General features: G+C 37.8%; 1 protein-coding gene across 2 annotated transcripts in view; it reads left to right on the forward strand.

The window, feature by feature from the left end:
- Positions 1-12,113: 12,113 nt before the first annotated feature.
- LOC127414343 (sodium/potassium/calcium exchanger 3-like) overlaps positions 12,114-15,613 on the forward strand; it is a 127,913-nt gene continuing 124,413 nt past the window's right edge. The window contains exon 1 of one of the 2 annotated variants that reach the window (XM_051652303.1): positions 12,114-12,534. In XM_051652303.1, coding sequence (XP_051508263.1) covers positions 12,360-12,534 — 175 coding nt within the window. In that variant the 5' untranslated portion in view covers positions 12,114-12,359. The remainder of the gene's footprint in view (positions 12,535-15,613) is intronic. The other variant, XM_051652302.1, reaches the window with a different exon arrangement.

Consider the following 15,613-nt stretch of genomic DNA (forward strand, 5'->3'; position numbering starts at 1 on the left):
GTTTTTATTCATTATTGTATCATTTGAATTTTGTTCTCCATACATTTCTTTTAATTAATTTTATTATTTTATTTTTGTACTGTTTAATTTTTGTTGCTATGATTTGTTTTACTCTCTCTGAAATGTTGAATTCTATGTTTTTATACTTCCAACTGTGAAGCTCTTTGAGCTGCATTATATGTATGAAAGGTGCTATACAAATAAAATGTATTATTATTATTATTATTATTATTATTATTATTATTATTATTATAAACAGACTTTATTCTTTAAATCTGTCAATAGTCCTGCAAAATCTCACTGGTGTGATGATAATAATGCTGTCACTGGTGTGTGATAATGCCTGTATTTCTCTCACTGGATTCAAATGTGCTGGGACAGGCAATTGTGCAACAGGAAGATTGCAGCACATCTCAAACCTTGCAATAGATGCTTAATATGCCCTCTTGTCCTTCCGAGTTCATTCTTTCAAGGTAGCTTGGCAAGACTGGTCTTTCTAAGAATGCAAGTCCATTCTGTGCGTTCTTTACACTGAGAAACATCTTCTCGTCGCATCACCTGATGTAACAACCCGTCACGCACAACAAATGATGGAAATAAACACATGAAATCCGATCTGACCGTTCAGACTGAGATGCATTAAGAAAAAACAGATTTTAATCAGCTTGTAAAAAATGTATGTGGATTTTCTGTTTTTTTTTTTTTCTGTTTAGACCACAAAAACCTAAACAGATATGTGTCAGATAGGCCAAAAAATCTGCCTGTTTGAACAAAGCATCTATTTCCTTGACTGTTTAGAACTTCTCTCTGTGCCCTGAACTAACTTGCCCTGCCCTCAATCAAAGCCCTTGTCTGAGTGTAAATATCCAGCAGTAGGTAGCAAGCGAAGGTGCCATTGTAACGGAGGTTGGAGGTTATAGGTGTCTCAAAGAGGAAAAATAGATATAACTCACTTGAGAAGGAGACACATGAGACAAACAGGAGTTAGCATTTCATCCTGTATTTAATGAAATGTCCAAAAAAAAAGAGCGCTACCTCCTCCACATACATGAAGACGAGTGGGGAAGTGCATAACAACCAACTCAGTCACACAAAATAAAAGGAAACAAAAAGAAAAATAAGTGGAGAGTTAATCTCCTCACATCCTCCATTTTACACATCCTTCTCTTTACACTCTCTCTGTGCTCTCTCCCTGTGCTCTCATGTGCACAGTTGTATCTGTCCCCCATAATTACCGTAATTCCTGTAAGCGACCGTTACACCATACAAATTAGAATGTTTGCCTGAAAAGCTAGAGGAGTACACTATTAATCATCTCAAACATTTTTATTTGCAATTATGTGGGTGCCACATCATTTTTAAATCAAACTCCGGTCCCTCTAAAGCCCATGGTTTCCCTCTGGGCTTGATCAATCATGTGTGGGATGGAAAACCTTTTCAGCCAGTCAGATCTCTTTCATCCCAGAGAGCATACTTCCTGTGCCGTTGCTTTCCTATGTGCCAAGGGACATGTGGGGAGGAACACCCAAATGAAGTGATCTACAACCCTACACTGTAAATGATGTTTGTTGTTTTGACAGTATTATTACTGTATTTCCAACTGCAACTTACTGTAGATACTGTTTACTGTATGTTGCTGTCAATTTTGTTGTTTTTACAGTATTATTGCTGTATTTTCCACCGTGCCTTACTGTAGAAACTAATTACAGTATGTTACTGTCAAACTGAGCTGAATTCTTTAGGAAAAAAATGAGCGGGAAAATAATTACAGTAATTTACTCTTAAATTGCATGAGAACTGTCCCAATCTCAAACCTGTACATACACAATTTAGAGGGGACATTTGTGGTATTATTCAGAGATCTATTATCAATAATATACAATCGCATAAAAAGAAGAACTGTATGTGAATGCACCTGGTACCTATGAACGATGATCCTGCAACTCCTCGTCACTTCAGCCTTGAGAGGATCATAAGCAAAGTGATCTCTTTTCAGCTGAACCAGATGAGCACAAAAAAAATTACACAAAACATATTTTAGCAGTTTATAATCATTTTGTTTTTCAAACATTCATCATTTGATAATGAAGATCTGTATGTAATTTTTGACAAGTAGCATTGTAACGATAAAGTTTACGTTCTCAAACAGATACTAGCATTAGTTACAGTTGTGCTCAAAAGTTTGCATACCCAGGCAGAAATTGTGAAATTTTGGCATTGATTTTGAAAATATGACTGATCATGCAAAAAAACTGTCTTTTATTTAAGGATAGTGATCATATTGTTGGGCCTCATGTATTCAGATAGAAGACAAAAGCAGGCCTAACACAGTCGTAAAAACCTAACTCAAGCCCTCACATTCCAAGTCGTAAATCTTACTGATATGTTCGCGACAAAATCAAACAAAGGGAGTCCAAAACAGACTACAAATCTCATGAAGCCTTGCTCACTAAAGGATCGAACTCTCAACTCCTATTGGATGAGGCACACAACAGAACGTCCCTCAAACCATGACAACATCAGGAGTAGAAATACCTTTGAAATGCTTCCGGGATTTGCTTCCAGCAACTTTGTTTGCAGTGTGTAGACGCTGCTCATCGCTGCTCTCAGGTGCAACCTCGTGGCACAAGGAAGTAACGTCCGACTTGAAACTGTGGCCATACAATCTCCATCTCGCTGGACGAGTTGAGATTACTCTGTGTTCAACCGAACACTCTAAAGGATCCGAAGGAGACCGCCGAGCAATCCGCATCTTCATCCGTTTGCCTGCAGAAGTGAAGCGATTAAAGATTTCTCTTCCATTTTCCATCTTCATTCAAGTCGACATTTCTGAAGTTCTCCGCCAGCCCGCCAAGAATCAACAGCCATGCCCGCCAACAGAGCGAGGAAACGGCCTCCCGTCATCACACGAGCCTCAAGGAACCGGGTCGGATTTAAAGGATATATGAAAACACATTCTACCTGTGTCCTCATGCGATTCAAGTAAGAGGTTTACGTCTGGGCAGAGATAGAATATTATAGTGTGTTATTCTTGTGTTTCAAGGTTTTTGCTTGTACAGTTTACGGACCGCCATGTCCGCTCATTATTAATACTCAGGGTATTAATTATCACGAATTTGTTTTGCTGTATTGTGGTCCAACCAAATTGGACTGTTGTGCATTTTTGCCATCGCGGGTGAAACCGGCAAACTGAGTTATCCATTAAAGAGTCAAAGAACGCAGGACTTTTACGAGCCGTCCACCTCGTCTCTGAACGATAAACTAACAGCTGGTTTCTCTCCCACGATCGCGAAATCGGCTTTAGGGCCGTCACTTTATTCTCTCTCTCTCTCTCGTACTAACCACACACACACACACACATACACGCACGCGACCCCTCACAAACATTCTGGCACACATTTTTGGCTCGTTGATAGCTTAATGCTAAAGCCCAGCTTTGTCCCTAAGCTATCGTACAAGCGGATACACGCGGTAACTGGTAGACGCCATTGACTGGTTTCTCTCCGCCCCTATTCGCGGTCATATTCCCTGGCCGGAAGTCTCGCGTGACATACTCTCCACGAGAGTCACGTCCGCCATTTTGTGCACATCCCTCCTTACACACACACACACACACTGTCACACACACACCTTATGTGTTATAGGATTATTTTAGTTTCCATATCTAACCATATCACTGTTTAGTTTGTAGTTGTCAGTCGGAAGTTTATTGACTGCATTGTATTAATTATTCATTGATATTACTTAGCCCCATATGAGGTTTTAATGAGTTAGATTCAATTAATTAATTTAAATATTAATTAATAACCAAAGAAATAATTAATAATTATTTCTGATAGTAACACTGATCTAAACAACCAGTAAAGCCCTACAATATGAAGCCATTTATTATCACATAGTTGTTTGGCTCCTTTTTAAATCATAATGATAACAGGAATCACCCAAATGGCCCTGATCAAAAGTTTACACACCCTTGAATGTTTGGCCTTGTTACAGACACACAAGGTGACACACACATATTAATTGATTTTTGTATTTTGTTCACTAGGTCTGGACAGGCAAAGAATGGGAGAGGGTTCTTTCAGTCATCTGGACATCTGGTGAACTCAGTGTTGAAGTTTTTGAATGGACTTTTATGTGAGTAGTCATAATTTACATTTATGAGTAACATTTATGTGCTATTTGAATTGTCATTGTGCAATAAATGTTCTGTTTGCAAAAAGGTCTCAATTGTTTCATTCTTTTTTTAACTTGTAATAGATAGATGTTAATTACTCTAACTCTGTAAGCTAAAACTATGCTTATTGTGGTTAATTCTACGGTATGGACACTGCAATTTAATATACAACATACAACAAATTACCATAATTAATTTTACTATACAGCTAATATACTGTATTTTAATCAACATCATACAAACAACTACCATAATTAATTTTACAGTACAGCACATATTGTAAATCATTATATAGTATGCTGTAAAGTACTGTAGATAGTTTTACAGTAATTTGACTGTGGTATGGAATACAGCAGCTTGCTGGCTAGTTGTTGCCAGTAAGTTACTGTTGATTTTACATAATTTATTTTTTTTTTTTTACAGTATACTGAACAGTAAATCAGTGTAGTACATGTACAGTAATTTACTGGTAATTGTACTTTTTTTTTATTTTTTATTTTTTTATAGAACCATAGAAGTCACGGGAGAGGTAAAATGTATACATATAAATAACTTGATAACAATAATTACATATCTACAGAAACCAGTTTGATTTCTGACACTTATTTGTCATATTGAGTAGTTTTGTACCAATCATGCTAACCTCCTTCCCTTTGTATAATGTGAATTTTCTATATGGAGGTGCCTGTCAGTTGAATTTTGTCAAAAATATAGCATGCCTGTAAAAAGAATGTACATATTTATGTATGTATTTATTTATTTATTTATTTATTCATTCATTCATTCATTCATTTATTTTGTCGGTTAAATCCTAATTCTACTGTGAACTATAGAATTAAAGTTTTAGGTTAAATTATCTACATTACGGTTATAAGTCAGTCAGGCATTTCTCTCAGCTGTTTACTAGCAGAGTATGAAAATGAATAAGACAGCTGTGAAACGCTACAGGTAAATGGATGTCTGTGTCACCACTGTAAGCTACTTTACACGTTAATTTGTTATTCAAAATGCTTGTCTTTTTCAGTGTGATACAACAGTACATGTTTATTCTTCAAAAATTCTGCAATTTTTGCTAGTAGTCTCCTAACCAGACTTTATTACTGTGAAGCAGAGAAATTATTCATACTAATCACAAGTAACTAAAAAAAGAGGGTCACAGAAAATAGGTAAGAGAGACAGAGAAAGAATTATGACTGTGTTTGAGAATTTAAAAGAGACCTGAAATTTGGTCCTTTCACCTGATCAAGTATCACATTCAAAATTCACTTACCGCCACTCACATAAGTACATCACCACAGTCTGCACCAGCACCACTTACACATTAAAGCATTGTACAATTGTGTCTACTCTCTGCTGTGAGGGGCCATGGTCTCCTGTAAGACTGACTGTTTATACAATATAAAATGGGTATGCACTCACTGTTGTTGGGAGTCAGTTGACGATGGTGAACATCTTTAAAGATGGTGCAACATGATCACAAACAACTGAGTGGAGTTGGTTTAACCGCATATACAGAATGTCATAGTGTAGAGTTTCTATACATCCATTACACTGTATATGCCATTCACAAGTTCCACAAAGGGAGGTGTACATTTCGTGTGTGTGTGTGTGTGTGTGTGTGTGTGGTGTGTGTAAGTGGTTTACGAGGACTTTTTTTAGGTTACAAACTGGTAATTACAAGATATTATGCTATAAATGTGGTTTATGAGGACATGTCTAGTGTTCCCATAATTCAAATAGCTTAAAAAAGTTACTAAACTATGTTTTATTGAAAATGTAAAAATACAGAAAGTTTTTTGTGAGGGTTATGTTTAGGGGTAGGGTTAAGGTTAGGGGATAGAATCTCTAGTTCGTACAGTATAAAAATCATTATGTCTATGGAGAGTCCTCGTAATGATACCTGCACCAACGTCTGTGTGTGTGTGTGTGTGTGTGTGTGTGTGTGGATACAGAGGCATAGTGACACTAAACATCTACTCTGATATTTCTCCTCCTTTTGGCCTCAGTACACCAGGCCTATTACTTTGTTCTTTTGTGACACTCCATTTCACACAATATTCAAATTTTCTCTTCCACTTTATTAGTCATTTTCTTGTTTCTTCCACTGCATTCTTCCATCCTCTTCTAGGCAAATTATGGTAAGGTGGAAAGGTGCTTCATAAAAGGGATAATTCACCCAATTATTTGAATATATATTTGCTCTCTCTCATGTTGTTTCAAACGCATATGACTTTCTTTGTTCTGTGGAACACAAAAGTAGATGTTAGGCAGAATGTTAGGGACTGACAGATTTTGTTTATGGGAAAGAGCATCATCGGGTTTGGCACAGAGGGTAAATAAAAGATGACATAATTTTCATTTTTGGGGGGTAAACTAACCCATTATCTGTTTTTGTTTTTTTTTGTTGTTTGTTTGTTTTTTTCATTCAAGCTGTAACATATTAAGAGTTGTACAGTATATGTGGAGATGTAACTTGAAACTACTCATATATGTGAGTTGTTAGTGTCAGGTTAACAAGAACAGATGACTTGAAACGTATCATCTTGCTGAGTCACTCATGTCATTATGGAAATCCACCTAAGGCATCTTCCACAATAAACACGTGTGATATTTACATAGCAGTTCTGCCTGCTGTATTCAGACCTTTTAAATGCATATTAAAAAATCAACAGTGGTGATCAAAGGCGTTGAAAAAATGTTTTTTATTGGTACAATTACTACACAAATGGATCTAGAACATCAAAACAATATGGGGCTAATAGCACATCAAAAGACAAACTGGGGAGGGGGAGAAACAGGTGAAGCAGATCATAAGCCATAGATTTTTTTTTTTTAAACATGCGCATGTATGTGATTTTCCAAAGTTTGAGTCCACTTTTTGCATTTTTCTATTTGAATCATTTATTTCTCTTTACAAATGATATTATCAGCATATACAGTAGTTTGAGTGAAAAAGTTGTGCAAAACCCGATGATTATGATATAATCATGATCCTGCATGTGAATTTTCACAGAGCATCTTGTGAAAGTGCTTTTTTACATTTTGTCATACATTTTTCAAAATCACGTAGAGGGGTAATCACAAGCACGCAAGCAACAGCGAGAAAGGAACAGGTTATTTTATTTATATGACGTATTTCACACCTGCATTCCAATCTACATCTTGATGTTATCCTTCCTCATGATCACGCAGCATGTTTTCATCAGCTAAATGGGAGACTAAACACTGTTAAAGTGTGACGAGACTCACACTGCGTGTGCAAGCCATTCGCGCATCACAAGCTGATGAACTATTTAGCCCATTTTGGTGAATCACACCTGCAAAATCTTAAAACTATTTCCAGGTTTAATGTATATTTTGAATAGACTCAGATTTTTGAACCCCACGATGTGGGTTTATGTTTTCTCTTTTAATCGTTACATTTTGAGTGTGACCATGGTTTAAGGAGGGTGTACCTCTATCTGATTTGGAAATCTCAATAATTAATTGTGGTGTTTTCCTTATTACATCACGTGTTGTTCTGAAAGCAAAAAGAAACAAATGAAACACTGAATGTAGGCTGTCATACATGCAGCCTGACTGAAGCAAAGCGGGTGCGTTTACTTGCGCGATTAACCGAAAGTAAAGCGCTGCCGACTCGTGATGCACGAATGGCTTGCACACGCTGCACACGCAGCCTATACTGCAGTCTCGTCACATTTTAACTTTTTGTTTAACCTCCCATTCAGCTCATGAAAACACGCTGCATGATCATGAGGAAGGATTACATCAAGATGTAGATTGGAATGTAGGTGCGGAATTTAGATAAAAATAAATAGTCTACTCCACTCTTGCTGTTGCTGGCATGCCAGTGATTATCCCTCCGCATGCAAATTCCTGGTTTAGAGGAAGGGGGCGTTAGAAAAGGACCAATGTCACATGGGCTGGGTAAACAGTGGATAAAGAGCTTACTACCCTGTTTTAATCCCACGTAAATTGAGGTAAAAATAACGAAACCATATTGCCACACTAATCTGACATTACAGATGCAAACAGATTTACCTCTTTACCATTGCAAATCGATTGTAAATGCCCAAAATCCAACTACACCCACTAGCTCATCATTTGGCCCATTCCATTGCACAATCTGAGACACTCTTAAGGCTGCTGCAGACAGAGATTACACCCAATCTGTTAGTTTGAACATGCTGCCACACAGTCAAGATTAATCCAATGGATCCAATGGATCACTTCCTTTCATAAAAGTGGATTGTTGTTCTAGCAATGGCATTAAGCAGGCAAGCCATTGCTGACACAGTGCTAGCTAGAACTGCGCTCAGTATTTAAGGAAAGAGATGCAAAACACTAAGCTACTCTTCCCCTGCAGTGTTTTGTTTTTTTTTTTGTGAAAAAGGAAGAAAAAAAAAAAGATTTAGGATATAAAAGAAAGCATGTTTTCCGAATAGACTGTAAACCATTTGCATAAGCCACCACTGCAAACCACTGGTTTCTGCTCTTTGAATCAATTTAAAGATTATAAAATTGCGAGTGCTGTTCGATTTGCTGTTTTGACTTATTTCCTACTGAAACAGGAAGTGGAGGCAGGACATGTCAAACAACTCATCCCATTTTTAAAAATAGCCATTAGGCTTTAGTTTACAGCCACACACACCCCTTTCCACCATGCTGCACAAGCAAGAGCTGCTTACCAGGGGAACTTTTCTCAATCAATCTCTAGGAGGGTTAGGGAAGAGGGTTTTGGAGGTGAACAGCATAAAATACACCTTATCACCATGCTGTTTGCTAATTGCTGCGATCGTTTCATGTGAGTGACAGGGTGATGGAGGGGTGGGGGTTGAAACTCGTCTGGCTATAGGTCAACCTTATAGCCCAGCCCTCGCGCCAGTATGTCAGCAGAGAAGAGAAGTTGTTGTGAGAGGGTGGAGGGGTTTATATAAAAAAATAATATTTTAAATTGTGCTTCTTTGCTCAGATCATGCTAAAAATGCTGGTCCAGCTAATGCGCATCTGAGCTCTCGAACTGACTGACAGGACATCCTTTTCTACATCTGCTATATTGGCTGTTCCATACTCTCCTATTCATTTTAATACAAGTGCTTCTCTAAATAGTCTCTGGCCAATCACAGCAATCATCCTGAATTGGTGCATGATAAGAAAACACTAACCAGCTGCCAAAATTATTTGTGTGCATGAAACTGGTCTGACTAGTCTATCTCTGGATGGACAGAATATTTGATAAATACCCAATGGAAAAATAAAAATCACAAATGAGACCTCTTTAACATCTCAGTCGTTTCTCCTAGACAGCAATGAGATTAAATGGAGATCAAATTGAGACTGTTGCTTAAAGGTGCACTCAGTATGTTGAAGTATGACTTACACTGACACCTTGTGGCCTGGATTCTGCATCTTTCAAACACAGTAGATTTCAGTTACCAGTGCCATTGTAGAAATTCACTATGCATAGTAAACCAGGATTAATTTAATCCATGAATGAAAGTGTCCAGTAACAGGGCAGTTACTGAGATTAAACGAGTAGTATTCAGCTGGTCATGTGATGTTAAAATGGCTACCCCAATGAGGCGCCTTGCTAGGTGAATTGCGGACCAGGCCAATGGGGCCAGTGCCCAGGGGCCCTTGACTACCAGGGGCCCGGAGGGCCCTGGACTGCAAGGTCTTGTGGCCCATCAACTTTGAAAACAAATGTTGAAATATGTGGGCCCCACAGCTTATTCAAGGCGGTAGGACCCTTTGGCCTTTCTGTTTCTAATTACATTTTTTGAGCAACTCTTTAACCTTATAACGCCATGCATATCATATTTGATACATGACTTTCTAAAGCCTCTACATCATCATCACTATGTGTATGAGATGTCTACTGTCTCCTGGTGAAAGTTTCCATGCTCTTCTGGAAGTAGAAGACCTTGTTATAGAATTTTCCAAAATAGCTACCATCATGTTTTGATGCACAATAATATTTATTTTGTTACTGATATTTCAAAATTAGTATTTATTGATTTCAAGCAACATGTGCTTACATTTTCATTGTTTTGTAGAAAAAAAGGTTTAAACAGGTTTAAAACATATAATTTTCTGACTATTATTTCATATGATAGGCTTTATATGGTTAAGTTGTATTCTTTGTACAAAAGGGCTGTCGAACAAAAACGTTTATTATACTATTCATTGCTTTAACTGTATGTTTGCCCTACATTACAAAAAATATTGATATTTTACTTTGTGTGGTTCAAAAGTACTGATTAAACTAGATATGTAAAGTTTGTCGAGAAAAACTATAATGTTGGTCTTACAAAATATTGTCTGAAAGTTTAAAATAGTTTTCAGTGCTTTAAGTTAGACATTTTTACAGGTTTTACAGTAAGAAAGAAAGAAAGAATGAAAAAAGGAGAGAGAGCATCTTAAAGCAGATTTAAGGTCTTGTGTGTAAGTTTTGAAAACTGAAGTTTGACATTTTTTATATAATAAATGAGGGACAAGTACATTTTATTTATTTATTTGTGGTAGCATAATCAATACTATGCCACAAATGCTGTTCACTGATCTTAATTCACATAAGTTTGCATTGAACCTGGAATATTCCTTTAAATGTCTCCTTTGTACTGCATGTCAACAACAGACCTTTTTCACCATCCGGGTTTTGGAACACGGAAGTAAAATATTGCAGGGTAAACTTCAACAGCGGTGAATGGGATATTGGAGACCACAGCAAATATTATTTTCAATTACCCATTTGCTTCAACAGCAAGCGAAAAAATCCACTATTACTTTTCAATGACTTTCCAGAATAGGAAAACAAAATAGAGAACAGTGGATTAAGAGTCAGATGAGAGAAAATGCCAAATGTACAGTCATTCTCTCAGCAGCTGTATAAGAAATGCCCTTGCAGCTTTGGTAACTATTATTGTTTTGTTTTTTTAAACTAATTCCATGGTAATGTAACACAAAGCACGATGTTATACATTTACACTCAATATATTAAAAATTGCTAATATAAAAAAGTTTGCTAGATTTACGCTGCTAAATAAGGCAGAAACGCTTCATCACAGTCCGTGAAAAAGGTCTATTGTCTTATAAGGTATTTTAGGAGAAACATCTGAGAAAAGTTTACACATAAATGAAACATAACTGCGATCTCCAAAAAATCTCCTGAGCTATGAAAGAGAAATATATATACATATCCTATTGTGTATTTCCATATATATTTTATTTTCTATTCACTTTTATTTTTATTCTATATTTTTATTATTATCTCTGTCTTGTTGCTGTATTGTTTGTGCACTGGAAGCTTCTGTCACCAAGACAAATTCCTTGTATGTGTAAGCATGCTTGGCAATAAAGCTCATTCTGATTCTGATTCTGATAAATTCTTTGAAATGTAATTTCAAAAATCCCAATTTCACAGTAAGCCACTGGCAGCATCTGTTGTGTACAGCACATTTAGTGCATAAGTGTAGTGCATGTAATAAAACGCAGCTAATCAACCAGCAGCATACTACCGATAGAGGGTGACGATGAGCACAGGGTTTTGTTTGTTATAATTCGGACTGTAGCTCCTCCTTTTAAACCCACCAACAAACGCCCCTCATTCCATCCCACCTCTCCCTCTCCCCCCCTCTCTCTCTCTCTCTCTCTCTCTCTCTCTCTCTCTCTCTCTCTCTCTCTCTATGCATTAACTTCACGCACAAGGTAGTTCACCATAGAACAGCTGCGTTCCATTCCGCTGTACGTTGCGTTCCAATCTCTCTCTCTCTCTCTCTCTCTCTCTCTCTCTCTGCGTTCACTTCGTTACTTTCACTCCTCCCTCCCTCCATCTCTCTCTCTCTCTCTCTCTCTCTCTCTGCGTTCACTTCGTTACTTTCACTCCTCCCTCCCTCCATCTCTCTCTCTCTCTCTCTCTCTCTCTCTCTCTCTCTCTCTCCTCTACATCCTCAATCTCTCAGCAGCAGTTTGTGTCCTGAGAGAACTGGCACCAAACTGACGCATCCATGGGGCGCGCACATCATCTTTATTTCTCAACATTACAATTTGAAGTCATATAGGGGGAAATATTCACATTAACGCAAGAAACACACGTTCAGTGCTCAGAACTCTTCCAGCCCGCCTCAGGAGCAGCATATCGTTTTATATTTGCAAAACATATCTATATCGTCGAGCTGTGGTGATGGATGGGGATGCCTGTGTTCGCGTGTGGAGTCGACCGCTGCAAGTGATGCTCCAGCAGAAGAAGATCAAAGCGCGGAGGAAAAAGCGCAAGGAGTTGTTCGGAGGACAGATGTGCTTCATGGTTCTGCTGTTGCTCGTAGTGTCCGGCTTGTCCAGTTTGGCCGAAAATTCCGGTGAGTTTCAGTACAGGATATGCTGGAATGTGTTTTTATTAAGGCGGAGGGGGGGTAATGGAAAGTTTCAATCGTACTAGATCTCTTAACTGTTTTAGAGAACCATTCTCACAGTCTTACTATGACTGTTTCAGGGAAACATACAGTACACTCTGAACCGGTCCAGTGGAGAAGGACATTGTATAAATTAAAAGATACTTGAGGCTCCATTTGGGGTTCCTCAGCTGGCACATCTGTGGAACCCTCTGGAGATCCTTCAGACACTTTTAAAAGGAGCCTTAAGTATCCTATTTACATACTCAAGGAACTTCAAATATATTTCAAGACCCTCATGGCCTTTCCCTTACTGAAGAAACTGTCAACAGTCCTTAGAGTTCTTTAGAGTTCTTGCAAGATTAAAGGGATAGTTCACCCAAAAATGGAAATTCTCTCATCATTTTCTCAGCCTCATGCCATCCCATATGTGTATGACATTCTTTCTTCTGCTGAACACAAACAATGATTTTGGGGGGGGGGGTTTCTCAAAGAACTGAAAGGGTGACTGGCTCCAGAGGCTTCTTCCAGTGTGGAAGCTAAGGAACCCCAAATAGTGCCTTGAGTATCTTTTATTTTTTGACATTGCATACTCACACTCTTAACGGTTTTAGACGTAACTGTGTCAGAGAATCATACTGAGACTTTTAACAGTTTTAGAGGAGAATGATACTCACAATCTAACTGTTTCAGAGGATAACTATACTAACACTCTAAGTAACTGTTTTAATGGGAAACAATCACAGTACACTCACACTCATAACTGTTCTAGTTGAGAACCAAACTCACATTGTTAACTGCTTTACTGTGGCATGAAGTGCAATTGTGCCTGGAATGCAAGTTTCATTGTGCTGTGATTTCATTTCATTTTCATCATAACCCCAATCATGTTAGTGTTGCTCGTGATGTTGATAGAGACAGTGGAGTGGTCTGAACATCTGTGTTTAATTATAGGCTGATCTGTCACAGGGCAGTTTTTCCTAACAATGTTGATAAAGATACACGTTCAGATCTATATAGGCTAGACTTGCAGTATCAGTGTTTTAAACAGCTTTGCATTTAGTAACACACTGAGGATGTTTCCACCAAAAAACTCAGAGTGTGTTAAGAAGGATTAAATTATTGTTATCTGGAAACCCCTGACAGATGTCAATCATATATTCATATTGTATACCATAGTATTGGTCAATAATTTGTTCATAAATAAAAACTCTAGTCAGGAAGATGTGGCTTTCACTGTCCGAGATGTGAAAGGAAATATTGACAATGTCTGTACTTTTCACTGATGTTAAACACACTTTCACTTGTTAACAGTCATGCCTCCTTTCTGATGTTGTAGTAAAGCATGAATGTGTATTTGCTCTCCATATCAGAGCTTTCTTATCAACTGATGTGTAGATTCATCCACTCCATGAACCATGATAGCACCCAATCTGAATCTGTCCATATATTGAACACTCTAGCTGGTTATACATATCTGTGCAGCACAGCACAAAAATAATTACTATTCATAATAATCTTACTGTTATATGCATCCCTTTAAAAGCCATTAAGTGTGTAAGCATCTGTTGTTCCTGCGCTCAAGAACCCTGACATCATCCAAAACAAAACATGTTCCCGTTTAATACGTTGCAAAGGACACTGCATTTAAAGATAATCTTGTTGTGTAACGTAATTTTGACAACTATGTACATTAAAAGAAATGCAGTTGGATGAAATGGATAAAGAATTTTCATTTTCATTGGCAGGATGTGTTATAAAATTTGGGAAGTTGCTCTTTTGCAAATACCATGAGCGAAAGGGATGGGGGAGGTGGAGAAAGTGAAGAGGTGGATGTGGGAAGCAAGCACAGGGGATGATGAAGGGACGGAGAGCTCTGCCGAGTGGTCTGCCAGGCAGCTCAGACGCTGATGGGAAGTGACTGCTCTGTCAGTTGCTGACTGGCTTTGACAGACATGCTGTTTGCATCTGGGCCTGCCAGCTTTCCCACAGAAGGCCAGCAGCCTGGCCCCAGAGTTTCTTTACTGTTTTTCTGAGGTTATTTGCTTTGAGCTCTTTGTTCTTTATTTATTTAATCTTTTTTCTTTTCTTTTTTTTTTTTACATTATTTCCATGCCCTTTCTTTTCAAAATTCCCCATCCCCCACTGCTCTCTCTCTCCCTCTTGTTTCGCTATCCTTAGCTCTCTTTGACGTCAATTAATGTTCCTTTGTGAGCCCAGATGCTCCAGGTACCTCCTGTTCACACACGGCATACATGCTGTCATGCGGAAGATGGACAGAGAAAAAAAGAGTAACAGAAAGAAAAACTGAGAATGTTTTAGGTCTTCCCATACTCCCTACTAGGATTATTTTGGAAAATAGTGGAGAGTTGTCCGGTCTGGTTTGGCTCAAATTTTGCAAAGCACGTTCTTCTAACAGGTTTAGGAAATGCACAACCCAGGATAAACGTTAAGCTCTGTAAGATCTGTAGTAGTGCTCTGCGTCAGCCTCAATCTCTTACTGTTGTGTAATGTTTGTGAGCCCCTGTAATTTACTCTATGCTGTTTTCAGGGACATAGATTACAATCATTGTAACTAGAAAAGGAAAGTTTGTCAAGACAAACTTTGAATGTTGTCTTGACAACATTGGTTACGAAAATTTCAAATTGTCCCTTTTTTTTCAAGGTTACAGTGAGGCAATTACAATGGAAGTAAATGGCGCCAATTGTTGGAGGTTTTAAAGACAGAAATGTGAAGTTTATTAAAAAAAAAAAAAAAAAAAACGTAAATTTATTTTCTGTTAAAAGTTGTGTATTATTTGAGCTCTAAAGTTTAAATCGTCGTTCATGCAGTTGTTTTAGGGTTTGCAATTGTATTGTTATGTTGTCATAGCAACAAAGTTGTAAAATTGAATATATCCTTACACAGAAAAGGTTAATAAGTGATTTTATCACACTAAAATCATGTTAACACGCATATTGTTTATGTTTTGTGGCTATACTTTTGAAACAGTGAGTATTTTAATGTTTACGGACTGGCCCCAATCACTTCCATTGTAAGTGCCTC

The sequence above is a fragment of the Myxocyprinus asiaticus genome, chromosome 23 (genome assembly GCF_019703515.2).
Source record: "Myxocyprinus asiaticus isolate MX2 ecotype Aquarium Trade chromosome 23, UBuf_Myxa_2, whole genome shotgun sequence".
NCBI lineage: Eukaryota > Metazoa > Chordata > Actinopteri > Cypriniformes > Catostomidae > Myxocyprinus > Myxocyprinus asiaticus.